The sequence below is a fragment of the Rousettus aegyptiacus genome, unplaced genomic scaffold (assembly GCF_014176215.1).
Source record: "Rousettus aegyptiacus isolate mRouAeg1 unplaced genomic scaffold, mRouAeg1.p scaffold_m13_p_6, whole genome shotgun sequence".
Classification (NCBI taxonomy): domain Eukaryota; kingdom Metazoa; phylum Chordata; class Mammalia; order Chiroptera; family Pteropodidae; genus Rousettus; species Rousettus aegyptiacus.
In genome coordinates this window covers 35,648,294-35,668,371 of record NW_023416309.1, presented here as the reverse complement: position 1 = coordinate 35,668,371, position 20,078 = coordinate 35,648,294, and the positions used below count along the sequence as shown (strand labels likewise).

The 20,078-nt window shown below is 32.3% G+C and overlaps 1 protein-coding gene and 2 pseudogenes across 4 annotated transcripts in view; 1 reads left to right on the top strand and 2 right to left on the bottom strand.

Annotated features, from left to right (window-relative positions):
- HELLS (helicase, lymphoid specific) overlaps window positions 1-20,078 on the bottom strand; it is a 34,195-nt gene that overhangs the window by 3,074 nt on the left and 11,043 nt on the right. The window contains exons 7-21 of one of the 4 annotated variants that reach the window (XM_016164243.2): window positions 17,740-17,781; window positions 16,762-16,986; window positions 16,219-16,401; window positions 15,478-15,621; window positions 14,186-14,382; window positions 11,846-11,942; window positions 10,372-10,533; window positions 9,202-9,341; window positions 8,983-9,121; window positions 7,773-7,856; window positions 7,576-7,695; window positions 5,996-6,112; window positions 5,522-5,681; window positions 3,392-3,488; window positions 3,231-3,307 (exon numbers count right to left, since the gene is read on the bottom strand). In XM_016164243.2, the coding sequence (XP_016019729.1) occupies window positions 3,231-3,307; window positions 3,392-3,488; window positions 5,522-5,681; window positions 5,996-6,112; window positions 7,576-7,695; window positions 7,773-7,856; window positions 8,983-9,121; window positions 9,202-9,341; window positions 10,372-10,533; window positions 11,846-11,942; window positions 14,186-14,382; window positions 15,478-15,621; window positions 16,219-16,401; window positions 16,762-16,986; window positions 17,740-17,781 (1,984 nt within the window). Of the gene's footprint in view, window positions 1-3,230; window positions 3,308-3,391; window positions 3,489-5,521; window positions 5,682-5,995; window positions 6,113-7,575; window positions 7,696-7,772; window positions 7,857-8,982; window positions 9,125-9,201; window positions 9,342-10,371; window positions 10,534-11,845; window positions 11,943-14,185; window positions 14,383-15,477; window positions 15,622-16,218; window positions 16,402-16,761; window positions 16,987-17,739; window positions 17,782-20,078 lie in introns of all 4 variants that reach the window. The other 3 variants (XM_016164242.2, XM_036222611.1, XM_036222612.1) reach the window with 3 other exon arrangements.
- On the top strand, window positions 14,994-15,112 carry LOC118604874 (annotated as a pseudogene).
- On the bottom strand, window positions 19,084-19,202 carry LOC118604827 (annotated as a pseudogene).

Below are 20,078 nucleotides of genomic sequence, written 5' to 3'. Positions count from 1 at the left end.
AAATTATTGTACAAAATCAGTTCATTTAGTTTGTTTTGTTACCTTAAGAATTCTTTTTGCATCTTCAAGTCACACATAAATTTTCATATTTTTTAAAAGTTTTACTTTCAGTATTTTGCTTTTGACTATGTAAGGCTGTTAATTCATCTAGAATCTGTTCTTGAGTACGGTATAAAGTTTTCTTCTGTTAGTTACATATTGTTCCAGAATCATGAATTGTATAAGAATAATTTCCCCTTACTAGTTGGAAATGCCATTTCTGTCATTTATTGATTTTCCATGGAAGTTTGGTTTACTTTCTAGATTTACCATACCATTGGTTAATTTAACTTATCATATGCTAATTCAACAGTCTTGATTATTATGACTAATTAAAAACTTAATACTTGAACTATTTTGTTGTTCTTCAAAATTATCTTGGCTCTTGACTCTTTATTCTTCCATATAAATTTTAAAAACACCCTGTCATATTTCTTTAAAAAGTTATATTGGAATTTTAATCAGAAGATCAATGTAAACAATATAATTTGGGGACTACTGTCTTATTTTTAATACTAAACATTTATATGCATAAAATAGTTAAATCTGTACATTTACTCTATCCTGCTGTTAATATCCTTCAATGTTTCATAATTTTCTCCATAAGACTTTAAAGAAATTATTGTATTTAATCCTCAGCATGTTATAATTTTATAGCTGTTATAAGATCACATTTTCTAAACAATTATTGCTTATATACATAGTATTAATTTATAAGCAATCTTCTTGAATTTTGAGAGAGATTTCTCAATTTCCTTGGACTTTCTATGGAGACAATTACATCAGCTGCGAATATAAGCAATTTGAAACTCTTTCTTACTATTATTCCTTTAACCTATTTTTATTATTTCATAGCATTAGTTAGAACTTCTGTGTACGCTGTACAATGCTGTACATTATACAGTGGGAGTGAGAGCTGTTATTCTTGAAAGTTCTTGGTTTAGTAGTAGTTTCCTCAACGTATGCATTTTAGCAGATTAAGAATATCCTTCTCTATGTCTAGTTTAAGCATTATGAGGGTGATTGTGATGGCATATCAAGTGGGATTTTAGTAAATGTGAATTGATATTTTCAAACATGACACTATCCTTGCATACCTTCTATACTGCTGATTTTTATTTGATAATATATTTAAGATTTGGCCTATGCTTTATTTTTCTATTTGTTCATGAACTATTTGAATATTAAAATGCATATAAACATACAAGAAACCCAGAATAGATAAAACTAATTTGTCGAATTCACTCTTCCCAATTTCAAAACTCACCACACAGCTACAATAATTAAGACAGTATGTTACTGGCATAGGATTGACAAAGAATTGACAGTAAAGACATAAACCCTTACATTTATGATCGACATTTTCGACAAAGGTGCTAAGGCAATTTGATGGGAAATGAACACTCTTTCAATAAACGGTGCCCAAAGAGTTGGATAACAACAATCAAAAAAGCTGAATTTATACCTTTATCTCATACCCCACACAAAAATTAACTCTATAGAAGAGCTAAAACTAAACTCTTAAAAGAACATTGTGACCTTGGGTTCAGCAAAGATTACTTAGATACAACACTAAAATCACTAGAGATAACAACTAAAAAAAGGCAAACTGCAGTTCATCAAAATTAAAGCCTTTTGCCCTTCAAAAGATACCAAAAAAGTACAAAAAGAAGCCAAAGACTGGGAAAAAATATTTGCAGAACATATCTATAAAAGACTGGTATCTAGAATATGTAAAAAAAATTTCAATTCACTAACAAGACAAAAGCCACAAGTTTAAAATGAGATATTTGAAACTAAGTAGAAGACATCATGACACTACAACTAGTGTGTGCTAGTAAATGTTTAACAATTAGCTCTTCCCCTACCACCTCAGAAAAAAGAGCTCTAGTTTGTAGTTTTTCTCCCTATTTTCATGGTATTATTAAATATTCCTATCATCCTTAATATCAAGATGCTAACATAACATTGCTGAAAATAGAATTCAGAAAAGATAGCCAGTAGCAGACCATTATATAGTATTTCCGACTAAAATTTACAACTAAATAAAATTGTAATGCACATAAATAATAGTATAAGTACCATAATATGTTATAAAATAATTAGAAGATGTTTTTAGTATTATATTTTCAAAATAATTTATGGTCGACATTGTAGGCATCAAAATTCATTATTTTAAAAATTGATAAATAAAAGTAATTTATCCTGTTTCACCTGTATAGATTGTATCTCAGAGTAGCCAAAGAGTTTATAAGGAAAAGTTCTAAATAAAGGAAATTTTAGTTAATAAAGGAAAGGTAGCACAAGAAAACCACCATTTTGCAATCCTTAAGGAAATAATGGTTTAAAACATTCATCATCAATGGATGCTGAAACCATCAGGTTAAATAAAAGGCAGAAAGGAAATTCCTATATTAAGGACCAACCTGAATCTGCTCATCAATCTTAGCTCACGAAAAATAAGAAACCCACATATTATGTGCCTCCTGGTACGATTTAAAATATGAGAACAATCGAAAAGGTTGGTGGTTCGTGTTCACCCAAGGATGCAAAAAAGCAGCAGAAGAAAGACAGACAGAAAGAAAGAGAACGAAGCACTGGTAGTCCTAAGATATGAACCTAGATATAATTAATATAAATAGCTACAAAGCTATTTACACACACTATCTACCACTTCACAGTAAGTAAGTACACTGAGGAATATGACAAAGGACAACACAAAGGAGGGGGAAGAGCAAAAAAAAGAAAATCAGCCCATTCTCGAATATACGACAAATAACAGGTGTCTCCAACAAATGGCATGAAAGAAATAAGGGAGGGCGAGGGGGTGGTATTATAGAAGCGATGTTAACAATGAAATTTGGATGCTGATTCAAACTAAAAAGATGTGAGACAACTGGGGAAATCTGGATATGTACTGGCTATTAGTGCCACTTCTCTTTAATGTAATAATGACACAGTGGCTATGTTTGAAAACATGTTGTTGGTAAAAGATTCATGAGAAAGTTATAGGTAAAATGTCATAATTTTAAGATTCTGACAAACCAGAATGGTACCAAAAAGAGACTGGCTAGATGTTATCAACTATTACAGCTGAATGCATTATACATAGAGGTAGATTATATTATTCATTTATTTATGTGCATGTTTCAAAGTTTCCATAAAAAAATAAAAGCCTGAGAGATACTTACCAACGAGATCACTTCGATCTAACAACAACTCTAGATCTTCATCACTAATGACCTTCTCTCTTGATCCTTTTACTTCCCTATAGAAAAAAAACCAAATACTTTTACTTCTATGATAAATCAATGCTATGAATCACACTTTTCTAAAATTAAAAAAGTCTTACCTTTCATAATCCCTAGATTTTAATAATTCCATTAATTCCTTAGGGTCTAAGAAGTTCTTAGATGGATTTAATCCAGATTGACCACCTTTGAAATGATCTAGAAAAAATTTTCAAGAAATTCGAAATATTCAAAATTACTTTCAAAACCAAAATACATTACAAGCCAATCAAGAGTTTCTTACATTTAAAACAAACAAAACCAGATAAAACCAAGTGTTGGTAAAGAAGAAGGGCAACCCAAACTCTCATATTTTACTGGTAACAGTGTAAAATGGTATGGCCACCTGGGAGAAGTCTGACAGTTTCCCACAGGAAAAGATACACCTATCCTAAGACCCAGAACAAATAAATGCATATGTCCACAAACACCTATACAAGAGTGACTTATTTATAAGAATCGAAATTTGCAAACTATCCAAACATCAAATATACACAATGTAGATGAATCTCAAAATAATAAACAACAGTAGCACAACAAAAAAATAAGAACAAATGAGTCCATGTATTAAATTAAACAAAAACCATGGACAGAAATCATAGTAGTTGCTTTCTAGAGGGGGACAAGGAAGCATGGGAAATGACTGGAAGGGATGCATAAAGGCAACTAATTTCCTTGACAATGAAAATGTCTGTTACTTTTGATATAGAGGATTGTCACACATATGTATACGTATGTCAAAATTCATCAAGATGTACAACTTAAAATCTGGATATATTATATGTATGTCATACTTCAGTAAAACACTATCAATATTTTAAAAATTCCTTTCAAATTGTTCTTTGAAATAGTAATCTCTCAAAATATTGAAAATAGAACTTGGGAAAATAAAACCATAAACTTTACTTAATTTAAATTCCATTTGCCTATAGCCATGCTACCCTGAACAAGCTCTATCCCAGTCTGGTCTCAGAAGCTAAGAAGGGTCAGGCCTGGTTAGTACTTGAATGGGAGACCTCCTAGGAAGACATGGTACTGTAGGTGTAAAAAATAAAAAACAAAGGACTGTAAGTTGACAAGGTCCTCGCAATCTGTGAGGTCAAAAAAGGGTTGCCTCGTCTTAAAAAATAATAAATAAATAAATAATATTCAATGAACAAAATATATTTCTATTAAACTACTAAAGCAACACAGGTGAATTTTTTTAATTTGCACAAAATTTTATTAAAGTTCTTTTTCACTCCAATAAAAATTTTCTACAATGTGAATGTTCCATCAAGTCAAATTAAAGATATCCAAAACCTAATTCACATTTCTCTCAAAATCAGATACCCTGGAGAAAGTACAGCATGTCCTCGAATAATACCATCTTATTATAACATCAATGAGATGTCATAGAAATTTAATTTGTTTTTATCAGTTTATGGAAAAACTGGTTTTGTTATACGTCATTTTGCTTAAAGTTACAGAACCTATCAACAAAGTTAGGCTCACTGTATCTGCAAAGTAGCATAAAATAAATTGATAGTGATTTCCAACATCATGATGTCCCCATTTCTCTAGGCTTCACAACTTATATAGACAATTTTCAGCTTTTTTGAAGGCAGCCATCAAGTCATTTATCCAAATATAGTAATTTAATATTTAATAAAAGTAGAACTTCTCCAAGAATTTCAGGGAACAGAACATAAAATGCCAAAGCCTCACCCACTTCACCTTCTCTACTCCTCAGAACCTTTTCTAGATTAAAAAAACACTTTTTGAAATACTATCATCGTTAAGTATGAAAAGGGCATTCTGGCGTAAAATATTTTTTTAAATAGTGATGCACAAAATAGCTTTTTTTTTTTTTATAGCACTACTACTTCAATATACCTTTAACACTCTAGTTCTTTAATATAAAGAACTTGGAGGAGGAGGCTTGGAAGTTTTCTTAATCTTTTGGCAGGCAAATCTCTTATCAAGAATAAGCATTATCATGTCAAAACCCTGTGACATATTTAGAATGTGGCACTTTAATGTTCCTCTTTTATGTCTATGGTCACCAACTTAGGTCTTTACAGATCCGAATTTCCCACTGCCTATTTATCAAATTCTGCACTAATTTATTTTATAAAGAAAATTACAAAAACAAAAATTCACAACATGCAATAGATAACAGAAGTAAAAATGTACTAGAAAATGTTATTTACTTTTGTGGATGATCAACTTTTCCAGTTTTCTTTTAGCAGCTGCTCTTTCCACAATTTTCTGATCAATAGTGTTTGCTGTAACAAGACGATATACAACAACTGGCTTTGTCTGACCAATTCTATGACATCTATCCTGGGCCTGAAGGTCAGACTGTGGATTCTTAAAAGTTAAAAAGAAAAATAAAGTTTACCAATATAAGGTTGAAATTATTTAAACTCACTATATGGATAAAATCAACATGCATGATCTAACTAAAAACTTTTAAAGTGTCTTAACTCAATTTAGACTTCTAGAAAGGCTTCATTGATAGAACATGTTCAAGTCTTAATGAATATGACACTTAATAAAGAAATGACTTTTACTTAAAATGGACAGCTTTTCAAAATAGGTAAACAAAACTGGAAAGTGTACAATGGAAGATTAAAAATTCAGGATGAAAAGATAATCAGCATATTGCTAAACCTGCAACTTACCCAATCACTATCATAAATTATAACTGTATCTGCTGCAGTCAAATTAATACCCAGGCCACCAGCTCGTGTACTCACTAAGAAGATAAATACATCTGGATTTGTGTTGAAGCTGTGCATCTAAAAGCAAAAAAATATGTGAACACAGGAAATTAAAAGAAACAAACTATTCCTGCCTGAGATATGGATATAGTCCTGCAAGTAGAACAGCCACATAGCCATGAGTTTACCAGGAAAGGAAGGGGGAGGACAGTGATGTGTCAAGTTTATAGATATAATAAGCCAGTATTCTTCAAACTGGGTATGAGTTCTTCAGTATCCACAGGACTTTTTGATGTGGGGTAAACAAATACCGAAAACTCCAGAAGCCATGAAAGTTGAAAAAGACCAATTTACTGCAAAGAGATAAAACTGCCAAAGACTCACCTCCCAGAAAACAAAAAATCATAAGCATGCTTATTGCAGCAAAACAAACAAACAAACAAAACCCCCCCAAAACAAAAAACAAACAGGGATCCCGCAGCAAGCTGTAGCAATTTGACCTTCAGACGGAGCTTGAGACTTAACAGCTCAGGACAGTCACACAGCAGGGGGATCCATGCCTATTTGACTGAACCTCAATAAAAACCCTGGACACCAAGGCTCTGGTGAATTTCCGTGGTTTACTTTACATGAGTTGTTATAAATTGTTGCTGGGAAAATTAAGTGCTGTCTCTATGAGTCTCTAGAAGCTCACATTAGGTTCTCCTGGACTTCACCAATGTAACTTTTCTCTTTGCTGATTTTAATCTGCATCCTTTCACTGTAATAAGCCGCACACGCATGTGAAAGACAGGAAGGAGAGAGCTTTAACCAAAAGGACTGAAGAGAGGAATTATTTTTAACTACAACTATTAAAGGAATATTCAAGGGAGGCCAAATCACAGATCTACAAAACATTAAAACATCCGCTCATGTTAACTTCATTTATTATCTAAGTGCCTATTTTATTAATGTCTTAATTTCATCAGCATGCATCAAAACTCAGCAAATGCACATTTTATTCCCCTCAGGATATGTAAATATTACTTACTTCAGAAACGAAATGTTGAAATAATTAGAAAGGGAATATCTGTATTTATTTTTGCAATGTACCAAGAGGATGGAATGTTGAATGGATACAGTAATGGACTGATGCTCTATCACAGGTATGCGATAAAAAGGAATAATAAAATTTTAGTGGCAGGTTCCAGGTGAATTTACAGGTGGTTACTGTAAAATTCTTTCAACTGATGTTATTGAAATTTTTATAGTAAAATGCTAGGAATGGAGGGAATAGCCAAAATGGAGGAAAAAATTTCTGTTATCCTAATATAGTGACAGTGGTCATTAAGTAGGATATTTTTAAGTAAGGTTGTGTCAGAAGTCATACTATATTAGAGAAATGGTAAGATTAAATCATGATGCTTATGTTTTTGATTCTGCTATAGTGTTTTTGGTCTTTTGTATCTATCAACTTGTGGGTCTATTTTGAATATTACTTCAGAAATCAAGATAGGAATCACAAAAAATAACTTGGTAGGTATGAAATTAAGTAGTCTTACATTTTTTTCTCTCTCTGAATAAGACATGGATCCATCAAGCCTGCTAAAGTTGAAATTTCTAAAGTGGCAGTAATCCATCAAAATGTCCAACATTCTTGTCATTTGTGAAAAAAGGAGCACCTGAAATTTAAATATATCTTAGTATCTAGACTGATTAATAAATAATAAACAATGCAAAGTCCAACCAAAAGTACCACCTTGTGACCTCTGGTTTTTAGCTCTGGCAGCATTCGATCCAATATTAAGAATTTCCCAGAATTTGTTACCAATTCTTCATCAACCTTAAAAGTGGGCAAAGAAAAAACCAGAAAGGTCATGATAATCTGTAATAATTGTTTTTGTCAAAATAAAAAACAACATGAACAGTTCAATTTTCAATGATAAATAAATCCCTATAAAACTTTAAAATATTTTTAATTGCTCTTGTTATGTATTTAATCTTTTTTATTAGAAGATAATTTTTCCTCTAAGAGACATACTATAGAATTTAAAACCCAAGATCTTGCAAAAAAATTTTTTCAGTTTAAGTATAACCTTTATCTATCCTCCTCACCCCTCTTCTCTCCCAAAGCTTTGTATAAGAGAAATAAGGTCAAACTTTCTGAATATATGGCAAGGTTTATTCTTTATAGCTGAGTATACTTTCAACAAAATATGTATGAAAATTACTGCTAGAATTCTCATCAAAAATTTAAAAAATCATAGGGCTTAGAAGCAACCTAGTATTGAAGATTAAGAAACTTCTCACCTTCTGAATATCAAATATCTTGTCAGATTATCTTCTTCCTTACTCAAATAAAAAACTGTAGAGTAGTTGTTCTCAAATCAACAATTCTGTCCTCCAACCCCAGCGTGTATTTGACAGTGTCTGGAGACATTCTAGGTTGTCACAACTAGGAGAGGGAGATACTACTGGCATCTAGTAGTGTCTAGAGGCTGGGGATGCTGCTAAATGGCCTACAGTCCACACAACACCATCTCTTCGACAATCATACTGGCCCAAAATGTCAATGTTTACAGGGGTCAGCACCTTGCTGTAAACTAGTAAGAAACTGGGTTACTGAGAACAGATTTCTTTACTACTATGCTATTTTTTTCATCAACTGCCCAAGAAAAAGTAATTTCATTTAAACTGAAAGCACGCAACTCATTATCAACTTTTTGGTTCTTTTTGTGGCTATTTGTTGAGATTTAAACAATGAGCAGCCAGATTGGCTGAATATTAATTTAAAAAGGAATACTGAAAAGTTTGACAATTAAAGGTGTCTTTAAAATAGAAAATGAATAAAAAGGAGTGGAAATCAACTGCATTACTAAAAAAACCCCTACAATTCCAATATAAAAAATACTTTCCACAGTATGAAAAGGCAGAGAAACCAGAACAGTGCATTATTAAACAGTATTTACCTTAAACTCCTGTGTGACCAGGTCTATAGGGTACTCAATCAAATATGGATGATTGCAGCACTTACGAAGTAGCATCATTATATTCTGCAGTTTCAGATCAACTTCAGATTCTAGAGGAATATTCACTTCCACAATAGCTCTACTGGAAAGATATAATCCATGATTATAAGAAATATGTAAAATACTACAGTTTAAAAGATATTTTATTTTTAAACACACCTTTCTCGGTCTATCTCTGGTTGAATTTGACTGATCAACTTTTCCAATTCATTAGGGGAATCATCTATTTCACTGTAATTTATCAACTTTCTAGTTCGCCGTTTTGGTCGTCCAGTGGAAGTTAGCTGAACTGTTTCTTTCTAAAAAAGAACAAATTAAAGAAACATCTGTTTAAAAAGCTATACCTTTAAATCCTAAATATATAAAGCAGGGGATATTTTTATGTATAAAACATTTTAAGATAAAAAGAAAAAAAACAATTTTGTCTTTCGTCATTAAGTTTAGTAATTTCCAAATGCAAAAAATAAAGGATCCATAAACTAGCCAAATGCACATGTCATGAAAGTTAATTGTTTAACACTAATAACAATACCTGAGAATGAGTAAAATGTCTTCTTAATTCAGTGGAAAAAATTAAGGATGGATAAAAACTATTTTGAACTTAAAGGTATCTTTGGGTTAATATAATACTGCAATGTAATTCCTTATAGTAGGTAACCCCTGCAAGTTTCTAATAGCTAAAGAAAACCAGATCCCTCTTTAATTATAAGGAAAAGGGGAGAACAGAATCTAACGGTTGTACAAAAGAGAAACGCATAACCATAAGTATTTTGGAAAAAAAAAAAAAAATACACAGGTCCATGGCATACAGTCAAAAATCTGGACATTTCAACAAAATTTAAGGGTCTCCTAATCTTCAATTATAAAATAGTCACACTCTATACTTTGATCTCTTATAATACGGTGAGTAAAGAAGGTATTTCTTTAGAGTATTCTATTAAATTTCTTGGCTGTCAATAACATCTTGTAAAGAAATTGTGTATTTGGAATTAATCTAGTTGGCAAGCCCTTAGTATACCGTGTGCTTGTTCAAATATATGTCCAAAGCCATCACTGGATAGAAGGATATGGGTTAATTTGGGAATAAAAATTCTTAACAAGCATTCCAGAAGCCTATAAAGCCATTAATGCATCAACCATCACTTAAATTTTGGTAGGACCATAGCATTACTAGGTAACTTTTGCTACTGGTCTTATGCCTGTTACTGCAGTTAGAAATTTACCCCCATATTAAATCTTGACAACAGGATGAGACATAAGACTGCAATCAATCATAAAATCTTCTATGCCAACTGTCAGTCACAGTATATTTCAATTCCACACTCTTACCTCAGTAGACCCAAACATGTTTGCAATTGTACGATTCACAATGGCTGTATAAAAGATCTCTTGTTTCTTTGAAAGAGGTGCATAAACGACAACTTCTCGTTTAGGAGGAACTTCAAGAGCAACATCAGATTTTAGTCTTCTCAGTAAGAAAGGTGTTAGAATCTAAAATTTAAACATGAATAAACATGTGAATATTGAACATTCCAATATTTTAGGGAATATTCTTCCCATAGGCCCCTTTACTCCTCTATTCTTCCTATATAAATATTACTAAACTCAAAAGGGGAGAAAAATTATCTCCTTGAAATTTTCTCAGACCAGACCACCACATAACACAAAATCAGTTATTTATCCATAACATTCCACAATTTACTAATATTTCTAATACATCTTGACTATTTGAAAAAGCTAAAATAGGCAAATTATACTTCTTAGGTTTAAAGTTAGAGCCCATAGCTTTTAAAGTGAGGTTTTGGATTAGCAGAAAACCAATGAATCAACCAATCCAGAGATGTAAACATGAGTTTCCTTCTATAAGATCTGAAACCTCAGGCTTAAAATGATGCTCTTTTAATATCTATGATGACAAGTGATTTCTACATTTATAAAACAACACAGAAGCAACCGATAATTATTAAAGACCATTATTAAACTGCTTAGGTCTTTAAAAAAAACCCAATTGTTTAAAATCATGGCATGTCTTTTTATAGCCTTATCTTCCAATATAATCGATAATTGATTTACATATACAAAATCCATTTAGAGGGCTCTATAAGTAAATACCCCAGAGGTATAAAGTCAGAGAAAGACTTTACCTGAGCAAGAGAGAACTTTACCAACAGTTTAAGAAAAAACTATCTGTAGATATCAGCCTAGAAACAGCTATACCTACAGGAAATCATCTGGAAAAAGGAAAAGATTTGGTAGGATCAGAGTGATCTGGGACATTATTTTTAATTTCCATTTCTATACTGTTTCAGATTTTTATCATGAGTATGTATGAACTTTTATAAGGATTTTGAGTAAAACTGTCAAAGCACAATTCAGCTTTTCAGGCTCACAAGAAAATGGCTAGGAAACTTTTGAAAGACTATGTTTATCGAAAGTAAAGATAGGTTGAATGGCTGGCAGTTGCAGAAAAGAATAACAACAGATTGAGGCAAGAAGTAAATTATGCAAATATTACTGGCAGGCTGTACATAAAAACCACTCATTTTCATTTTTTTTGGCTGACAAACATATTAGTAACCACTATGGGTCCAATGAGTATACATGAATAGAGCAAAATTACAAAAAGCACTTTAGTTCTTGTAAAGCCATGTGACCTGTGGAGGGTGGGTGGGTACAGTTGATAAAGTTAAATTAGGGGGACTCTCATTTTTCAAAACCTATTATAAACAGTTTAATAGTTCATTTTTAGGGTTCCCTTTTAATTACGAGTCTACAGTAAGCAGAATAAGAAAAAAGTCAAAACCTGGTGCAGCATATGCAATACATTCTGTTCTCTTTCTTTAGCAATAATATCTTCAGCAGTTTCAGAAAGACTAGTGATATCAAACCAAGATTCAAAGCTGTAAGAGAAATGACTACAAGTTAACCTATCACATTAACCAATCATATTAACATGTTTTACATTTTAAATTTTATAGTAACCTGAACATTAAGAAGCAGATTTTTTTTTAAAGGGGACATTTTTCTGATTTTGCCTTAACATAATCTTGCAATAGTATAAAAATCAAGTAAACATTAAGGTACATTTTTTTTTCTTTTAGGGCAGACTGCCACCTGCAGAACTTCATTTGGATGTGTCTGGAGTCTTAGAAGCTTGAGTATCCTATGTTCTCTTACAAATTGACCTTTACAGCTTGTTTGGAGCTTCTACCAGGGGAAAGAAAAGGAGCACGCAGCTACCCATATACCAAATACCCAGATACTGGTGACTGAAAAACAACCCTCCTCTATCGGGGGAGGCCATTCTCTTCCTGTTCAATCTCATGTACAGCTTCAGGAGGGATGAAAATGAATGAAGCAATAAGGTAGAGGATGCCCAATTAACCAGCCACATCAGCAGCAGCAATCTGGCTGTTAATGGGGTGACAGATATCACAGTCAGATCACCCTTACACCCTAATATTTTATTGAACATTTTAATAAAGGGAATAGAAACGAAAACTATCTCCGAAAACGAAGGTGGTATGATCTCTCTCTTTAGGTATAACTATGACCTGTTATAGCCAGTGTCTGAAAAATTCACATGTGTATACCTTGATAATGACATCTACTATGCATCTTTATTTCTTCAAATGTTAAAAAAAAAAAAAAAAAAAAGCTATTAAAATGAGCAAATAAATATAAGCATGCTTTCTAGTGGTCCCCAATCTTTTTTTGCACCAGGGATCCATGCTACTACAAGAATCCAATGCCTAATGAGCTGAGGTGGTGATGTTAGCACTGAAGAGGAGCTGCCCATACAGATAAACTGCACTCACTCATCTGCTGCTCACCTCCTGCTGTGCAGTCTGGTTCCTAACAGGTCACAGGGCCAAGGGGTTGAAGACTCCTGCTTTTTAGTCTATACTAAGTAACGATATACTGTCAATAGATAAAATTGGGAAAATGCTAATAATATCTATGCAGTAGTAAAGATCAGATATTCCCAAACTTTGATCACCTGAAACATGTCTTATAAATTCATCGCTTCCCAGCTCCTACACCTCGCTGTTCTAAGTCAGTAGGAATGTGTATGAACTGGAAGGGTCCAGAATTAAATGTTCCCTAGTGAAAATAAGACAGTCTGGCCTTGGGTCAACATTTGGTAACCAGAGGTGGAATATAGTCTCAAAATAAAATAAAAATTATTTTCCCATATTAAATACCAAAGTATATAGCTATTATTTTGCCCTCCTGATTTTGGTATTTCTATAATAATTATTTTAGTTTCTGTTAAGATTATCTTCTATCTATTCAAAGCATATTAATTATTTTCTGAAAACTATTTTTACTTTTTGTTTTTCATAATATAAGCTAGGATTTACACAATTTCTAAACTAAAAAAACATTACATTGAAATTGGGAGACTTTTGTTTTACTTTGGCTCTGGCATTAACTGGTTTTATTTTTAACAACTTTATACCTGGGCTTTTTTACATGTGAAATAGGAGATATATAACCTCTATCACTTGGATTGTTTTGTGAGGATAAAATGAAAAAATCCATATGAAAGTATTCCGAAGCTGAAAATAAAGAGCCCTAAAAAGATATTTTTATATGTTAATAAAATATTTTAATTTTCGCAATAGTGTATCTTTAATCAATGCAAACAAACATTTAAACAATATTTATTTGCTCTTATATAATTTGTGTCAAGAGTGGAACATATAGGAAAGGAAATTGGTGAAAGATGATTAAAAGGTACAAACTTCCAGTTATTAGATGAACAAGGGGGTATAATATACAACATGATGACAACAATTAACATTGCTGTATGGCACATAGGGAAGTGGTTAAGATCCCAAGAGTTCTCATCACAAAGAGAAAAAAATTTTTTTGCTGCATCCATGAGATAATTGTTAACTAAACCTATTGTGGTAATCATTTCGTAGTATATGTAAATCAAACCATCATGCTGTACACCTTAAACTTATAATGATGTTTATCAATTACCTGAGCAAAATATATAATAAAGATCAAAGAATTTGTCAAAAAGCTATTATTTTAATTTAGCTATCTAGAAGAAAGAAATTAATTTTAACTAAGAACACAGATTTTGAGATTAGGAAAACAGAGAACAGAGTTAAATAACTGGCTTACCTACCTTTTCAAGTCATCAAATACATCTGGCAACAAAAAGTTTAGCAATGACCAAAGTTCTGATAAATTGTTTTGCAAGGGAGTCCCAGTCAAAAGAAGTTTGTTATCTGCATTGAATCGTTTTAACTCCCTGATTAGACGACACTTCATGTTCTTAATCCTGTGTCCTTCATCTACTATTAAGTATTTCCAATAGCAATGCTAGAAAAGGAATTTAAGGAAAAATATTTAAATGGTACCCCACAATTTTTCCTCAAAAAATTCTAAAAACAAAATTTCTTTATTAGGTAGGGATGAATGTTCAATTTTATCAAATGGCATTTCTGTATCTATTGAGATGATCATATTTTCATTTGATCTATTAAAAGGATAAGTACATTTTCTAAAATTGATGTATACTTGTGTTCTGGAAATACCTCACTGGGCTATAAACTAATAAAATCCACCTGCAATTATGTATTTAAGATTTTTCCATTCACATTCCTTATCAAAGCAGTCTGTAGTCTTCCTTTCTAATGTATTGTCAAGTTTTAATTAGTGTTATATTAGATAACTAAAAAGTAATTGAAAGCTTTTATTAGTTTCATTTGCTCTGAAAAGCAGCATAAGAATTTTCATTCTTATTACCTATATCTGAGATTGATACTCTTTTTAATCTGCTGGTGTTCTCAATGTTCTCAATTTCTTGCATAATTATTGGTTTAGGTTTTCCCTTTCTTCTGAAACTAATTTTGGTTATTTGTACCTTTGCAGAAAGCCATCCATTTGCTTACATTAAGTTGCCATGAAAATTGTATCAATTTCCTATTACTGTCTACGTCTATGCTACCCTGAACAAGCCCGATCCCATCTGATCTCAGAAGCTAAGCAGGGTTGGGCCTGGTTAGTACTTGGATGGGAAGCTATCTAGGAAGACCAGGTACTGGAGGCATAAAAAATAAATTTAAAAAATAAAGGATTGTAAGCTGACAAGGTCCTTGCAATTTGTGAAGTCAACCAATGGTTGCCTCACCTACAAATAAAATAAATAAATAACAACAAAAATAAAATAAAATGATATGGCTGTAGGTTAAAGTGTCACAGACCTTAATTTTCTTTTTAGAGACTGCAACCTTTACCTTAATCTTGCTGTTAAAATGAACATCCAGTTTCTAAGGAAATATGCACAGTACAAGCTATTATTTCCAACAGAAAAAAAATATTTAAAGAAATGCTAATCCATGGTAAGAAAGTATTATAAAGAAAAGTGTGATTTATGGATTACAAAAGAATCCAATGAAGACAGACCATTCATACCTGTAATGCATTTCGGTCTCTCATGGCTATTTCGAATGAAGTGATTACCACAGGATGAATCTGCAGTGTCCCTTTCCGTTTGTGAATATTTTTTACCAATTTTCGACGTTCCTGCTGGGTCCCATGATATAACATAGTAGGAATCTAAAAGATTTGATGTTGGTTTATAACAAACTTTAGAACAAAATATAACAAAAATTTGGAAAATATAAAAATAGAAAAAATATGATTTAACCAAATCTTAGTTCTATATTTCTACGACAAAATGAGTTAATGGATTCTAACAGATTACTAAACTATGGGAGGATTAAAAAGTCATAAGAACAAATCAAGTGTAAGGCGAGGCAGATGAAAAAGCTACTTCTGAAATATATACTTTTCATAAGGCAAGATGTGGCTAAGACATGTATGTATGTAAGACATATATGTATGGCAGACAAACACCATAATGAACATAAACAGAATTAAAAAATACATTCTGTCTTAGGTGCCTCAAACTATCCAATACACTGAAAGTCATCCAGGGATATTTTTGGCAAGATGTCTGAGATTACAATTATCCATTTTTCTTTATAAACTTAAAATAGGTATTGATTAGATTGAAAGGCAAGTCAAATAAGATTTGTAATGTTTACACAAATCAATACAATTACAGAATGATCTACAATTGAATTCAGACAACAAAACAGAATAAATAAACATTTGAAATGATATAGAAAAAGAAAATGAAATATGTCTTACTTCTGGTGTAAATCTCTGGAATTCAGCCATCCAGTTAGGAAGGGTAGACAAAGGCCCACAGACAAGAAAAGGTCCAGGTACTCCTCTCTGAATCATCAGTGCAATTGTAGCAATGCACTGAACTGTCTTCCCCAATCCCATCTCATCTGCTAAAATGCCATTAATTCCATTTTCCCAAAGCATCTAGACAAAATAATATACACTGCATTTAAATTCTGATATTCTGACGAAAATACCTATTGAATTAGCAATTTTTTTAACCAATGATAACTAAGATGAGACAGATATATTCATACTGTAAGTTATAACACTTGTGGGAAGTCAGTTATCAAAAGCCATAAAGTGTTGGTAGCCTTGAATAAGATCATTTTCATAGTTAAAGTTTTACTCTAGGTAAATAAATGAGAAAATAAATATTTACACCTTTGCTCTACACACAACAGTGAAATATGGAAGAAACAACTCAAGTTGCATTACTTCACATTAATAGGTTATTACATAGAAATGAATCAATATCTTATATTAAAGTTGAGAATTCATTACCCTAAGCCATTCCATGCCTTCTACTTGGTACCATCGCATCACTCCTCCCGTAAAGTGTTTTGGCTGCTGAAAGGGTACTGGTTGTCCATTATACTTCCGAACCGGGTCAAAAAAGAATTTAGCATTCTGCCTAACCGTTTCTGACAACCTATCTTTAATTATACTATTTGAGTCTTTGTTTTTCTCAAGATCTTCTACACAGAGATTGGAAGAGGAGCTTTCATCCTATAAAGAAAAAAGTTTAATTAGAAGTTTGATATATAATGTTGGTACCCTTTACTTACCAAAAAATATAACTACTACTCAAAATTTACCTGGTCCTATATAATCACTGCATATAGAGAATAAAACCTTAGTTGAATAAAACCCTAGAGACCATTACCTACATTCCTCACACCAATGTTAAGCCATTGGAGGGGGGGGGAAACCCCTTAGAGATTATAGGTATATGCTTCTGAAATAACTTTACAGTTGAACCTTCCTTCCAAATCTCTAAAAGGTGCTACCCAATTAGTTGTTGAACTATTTCCTTAACAAGTTCCTTTACTCACAGCAAATATGGATAATCTCTGTAAAAAAATTTTTTTAATTTCCTTTCAAGGAACACAGAAACATTTACTTCCAGAAAATAATTACTTTCATTGCAGGAAAAGGAGAAAGTTAAGCTTCAAAACTCACTATATCACACACTTATGACCAATGGTAGATTTTATTGGTTGGCAACCTCTACAACTCTATTTTACCAATGTGAAACAAGGATTCTAAGTCAATTCAAAGGAAAAGTCTTATAATTGATAAGTCTTATAAATGACGCCACAATTGGATATTTAACTGGAAAAGTGAATGGGTACTTTCCTTAAAGGCTAAGAAATAGGATAACTGGTAAGAAAACAAGTACCTTGGTGATTAAAGAAAGGAGGTAATGATCAGGGAAGCAAATATAACTCCTAAATTGAATGTTTATTATATATCACTTACCTCATTCTCCTTTCTATTTTTTTTAGCCACAGACAAGATTTCCTAGAACATTAAGGAAAAAAAATAATTTATGTTGTGGTTCCTTCATTCATTCATTCACTTAACATTTACTGTTCTGGTTTTGTGCCAGGAAATAGGGTTAAGACCCTCAAGGCAATTGAAACAGAGGACTCAAATTGGTGGACCTCAAGCAAAATTAGTTAGCAACCTGTAAAAATTGAGATATTTACTCCTGAATTTTGTTTTGTTTTTTTTAAATCAAAGTTTATCTGAATAGACCAGGTCTGAATTCACACATACCCAGCTATCCTTTAGTACAGAGGTTGGCAGACTAAATATTGGGAACCAACTCTGGCTGGTAATCTGCTTTTATAAATAAAGTTTAATTAGAAATAAAGTCTCAGGCTTCACTTGTTTATAGTTTGTCTGCTTGCTTTTGGGCTACAAGTCAAATTCAAGGTTGAGTAGTTACTCACAAAACTACGTGAAGCTAAAAACATTTACTATGTTGTTGGTCCTTTACAGGAAAAGTTTTCCAAACTCTCTTCTAGAATCAAGTTGTGGCCACTTCTGTTACTCAAGAATTGACTTCCCAAAAGTATTATAGTTCCAACTCCATTTCGCTATACGCCTCTGTGGATAGATATGAGTTTGCAATCTTGAGCAAGAGGCAAACACAAATTAAAAATACAGAATAAAAATATACTGAAGTTCCTACTAGATGCAAAGGGTATGGAAATGAGCACTACCTGGGTGTCATTTGGTGCCTTAGGAGAGTATCTGTTACATTGAATTATCTAAAAATTGTCATCAGGGCACAATTATATTAAAGAGAAGGTATATTTCAAGCAGACAATATCATGTGCAGAGGACAAAGGGGATGAAACTGATACATTCAAGAAACTTTATTTAAGCCTATCTCAAAATTTAACATACATAGAGAATGACAGGACCTGTCAATAAGAGGCTGACACACAAATCCATATATATATGTATGTTGTGTGCTGGTAAATATTAAGTACAGATATTCATATTCTAAGACTAAAGGGATTTTAGATAGGGAACTGACACTCTTTTTAAATGACCAGATAAGCTGAACCTTTTTGGGGTACAATTTGTAAATCGATCAAAACAAACAGTACCATCTGTGAAGTAGTCTTGCTAAAAATTAAACCTTATAACTAAAGTTCTGTCCCTGCTTACCTTTACAGCTTCATTCTTCAACACCCTTTAGTTTACACACAAATTGGAGTTGAACATAATGTTTTTTTTTTAGGTGAGACAACATTTGGTTGACCTCACAGATTGCAAGGACCTTGTCAGCTTACAATTTTTTATTTTTTACACCTATAGCACCTGATCTTCCTAAGTGGTCTCCCATCCAAGTACTAACCAAGCCCAACCCTGCTTAGCTTCAGAGATCAGACAGGATCAGGCTTATTAAGGGTGGCACGGCAGTAGACATAATGCCAGCTTGCCAAGATCTTTGCCTCTGTACATTTGTCAAAGCTTATTATCTCTTCCTAGAACATTTCCCCATTATCTTCCCTATATCTTACTATTTCCCTATTAAATCTCTCACCCACCATCATATGATTTAACTTTTATCTCTTAAAGCTCAACTTAGATGCCACTTCCTAGATCAACAGTTTATGAATCTCAAATGCCTGAGTATAGAGCCTTCTATATGCTCAGCACCATCCAATTTTCCAATTGTAATTGACTACTTACTGCTGTATTTCTCATTGGACATAGGTTAAGGGAAAGAAAGTGTTTATTTTTCTTTACTAAGATAGAAAGTTTGTCCGCAGCAGACATACCACGAACATGATGAATTAAACTGACAACAGTGTGATCGGGTAAACTTCAATAAATCTCATTAAAAGTGTTTTCCAACTGCAGGCTAAGTGTGTTCCATAATCAACTGAGTGGGTCCTGAACATTATTTTTAAGGGGGAATTTGGGGGGGAAGATATCTCTAAAGACAAGAATTATGTGAAATTTTATATTTTATACTTTATAAAGATCTAAAGAGTTTGAATTTGAGGTAAAAGAAAAATGCTGTAGATAAGGAATTTTTTTAAAGTTAAAATGTGATGCATTAAAATACGCTGAAACATTTAAAGTTTTTCATAATTGAAGATGTTCTTTAAGTTCTATTATGTGGTAACGAGTAAGGTGAAAAAAGGATCTGGTCTTAGAAATAAATGTGATCTTAGTTTCTATCTTTCTATCTATCTATCTATCTATCTATCTATCTATCTATCTATCTATCTATCTAAATAAAGGTCTTCAACAAGGAACAAGAACAAAGTTCTTAAGATAAGGTTTTGAGGTTT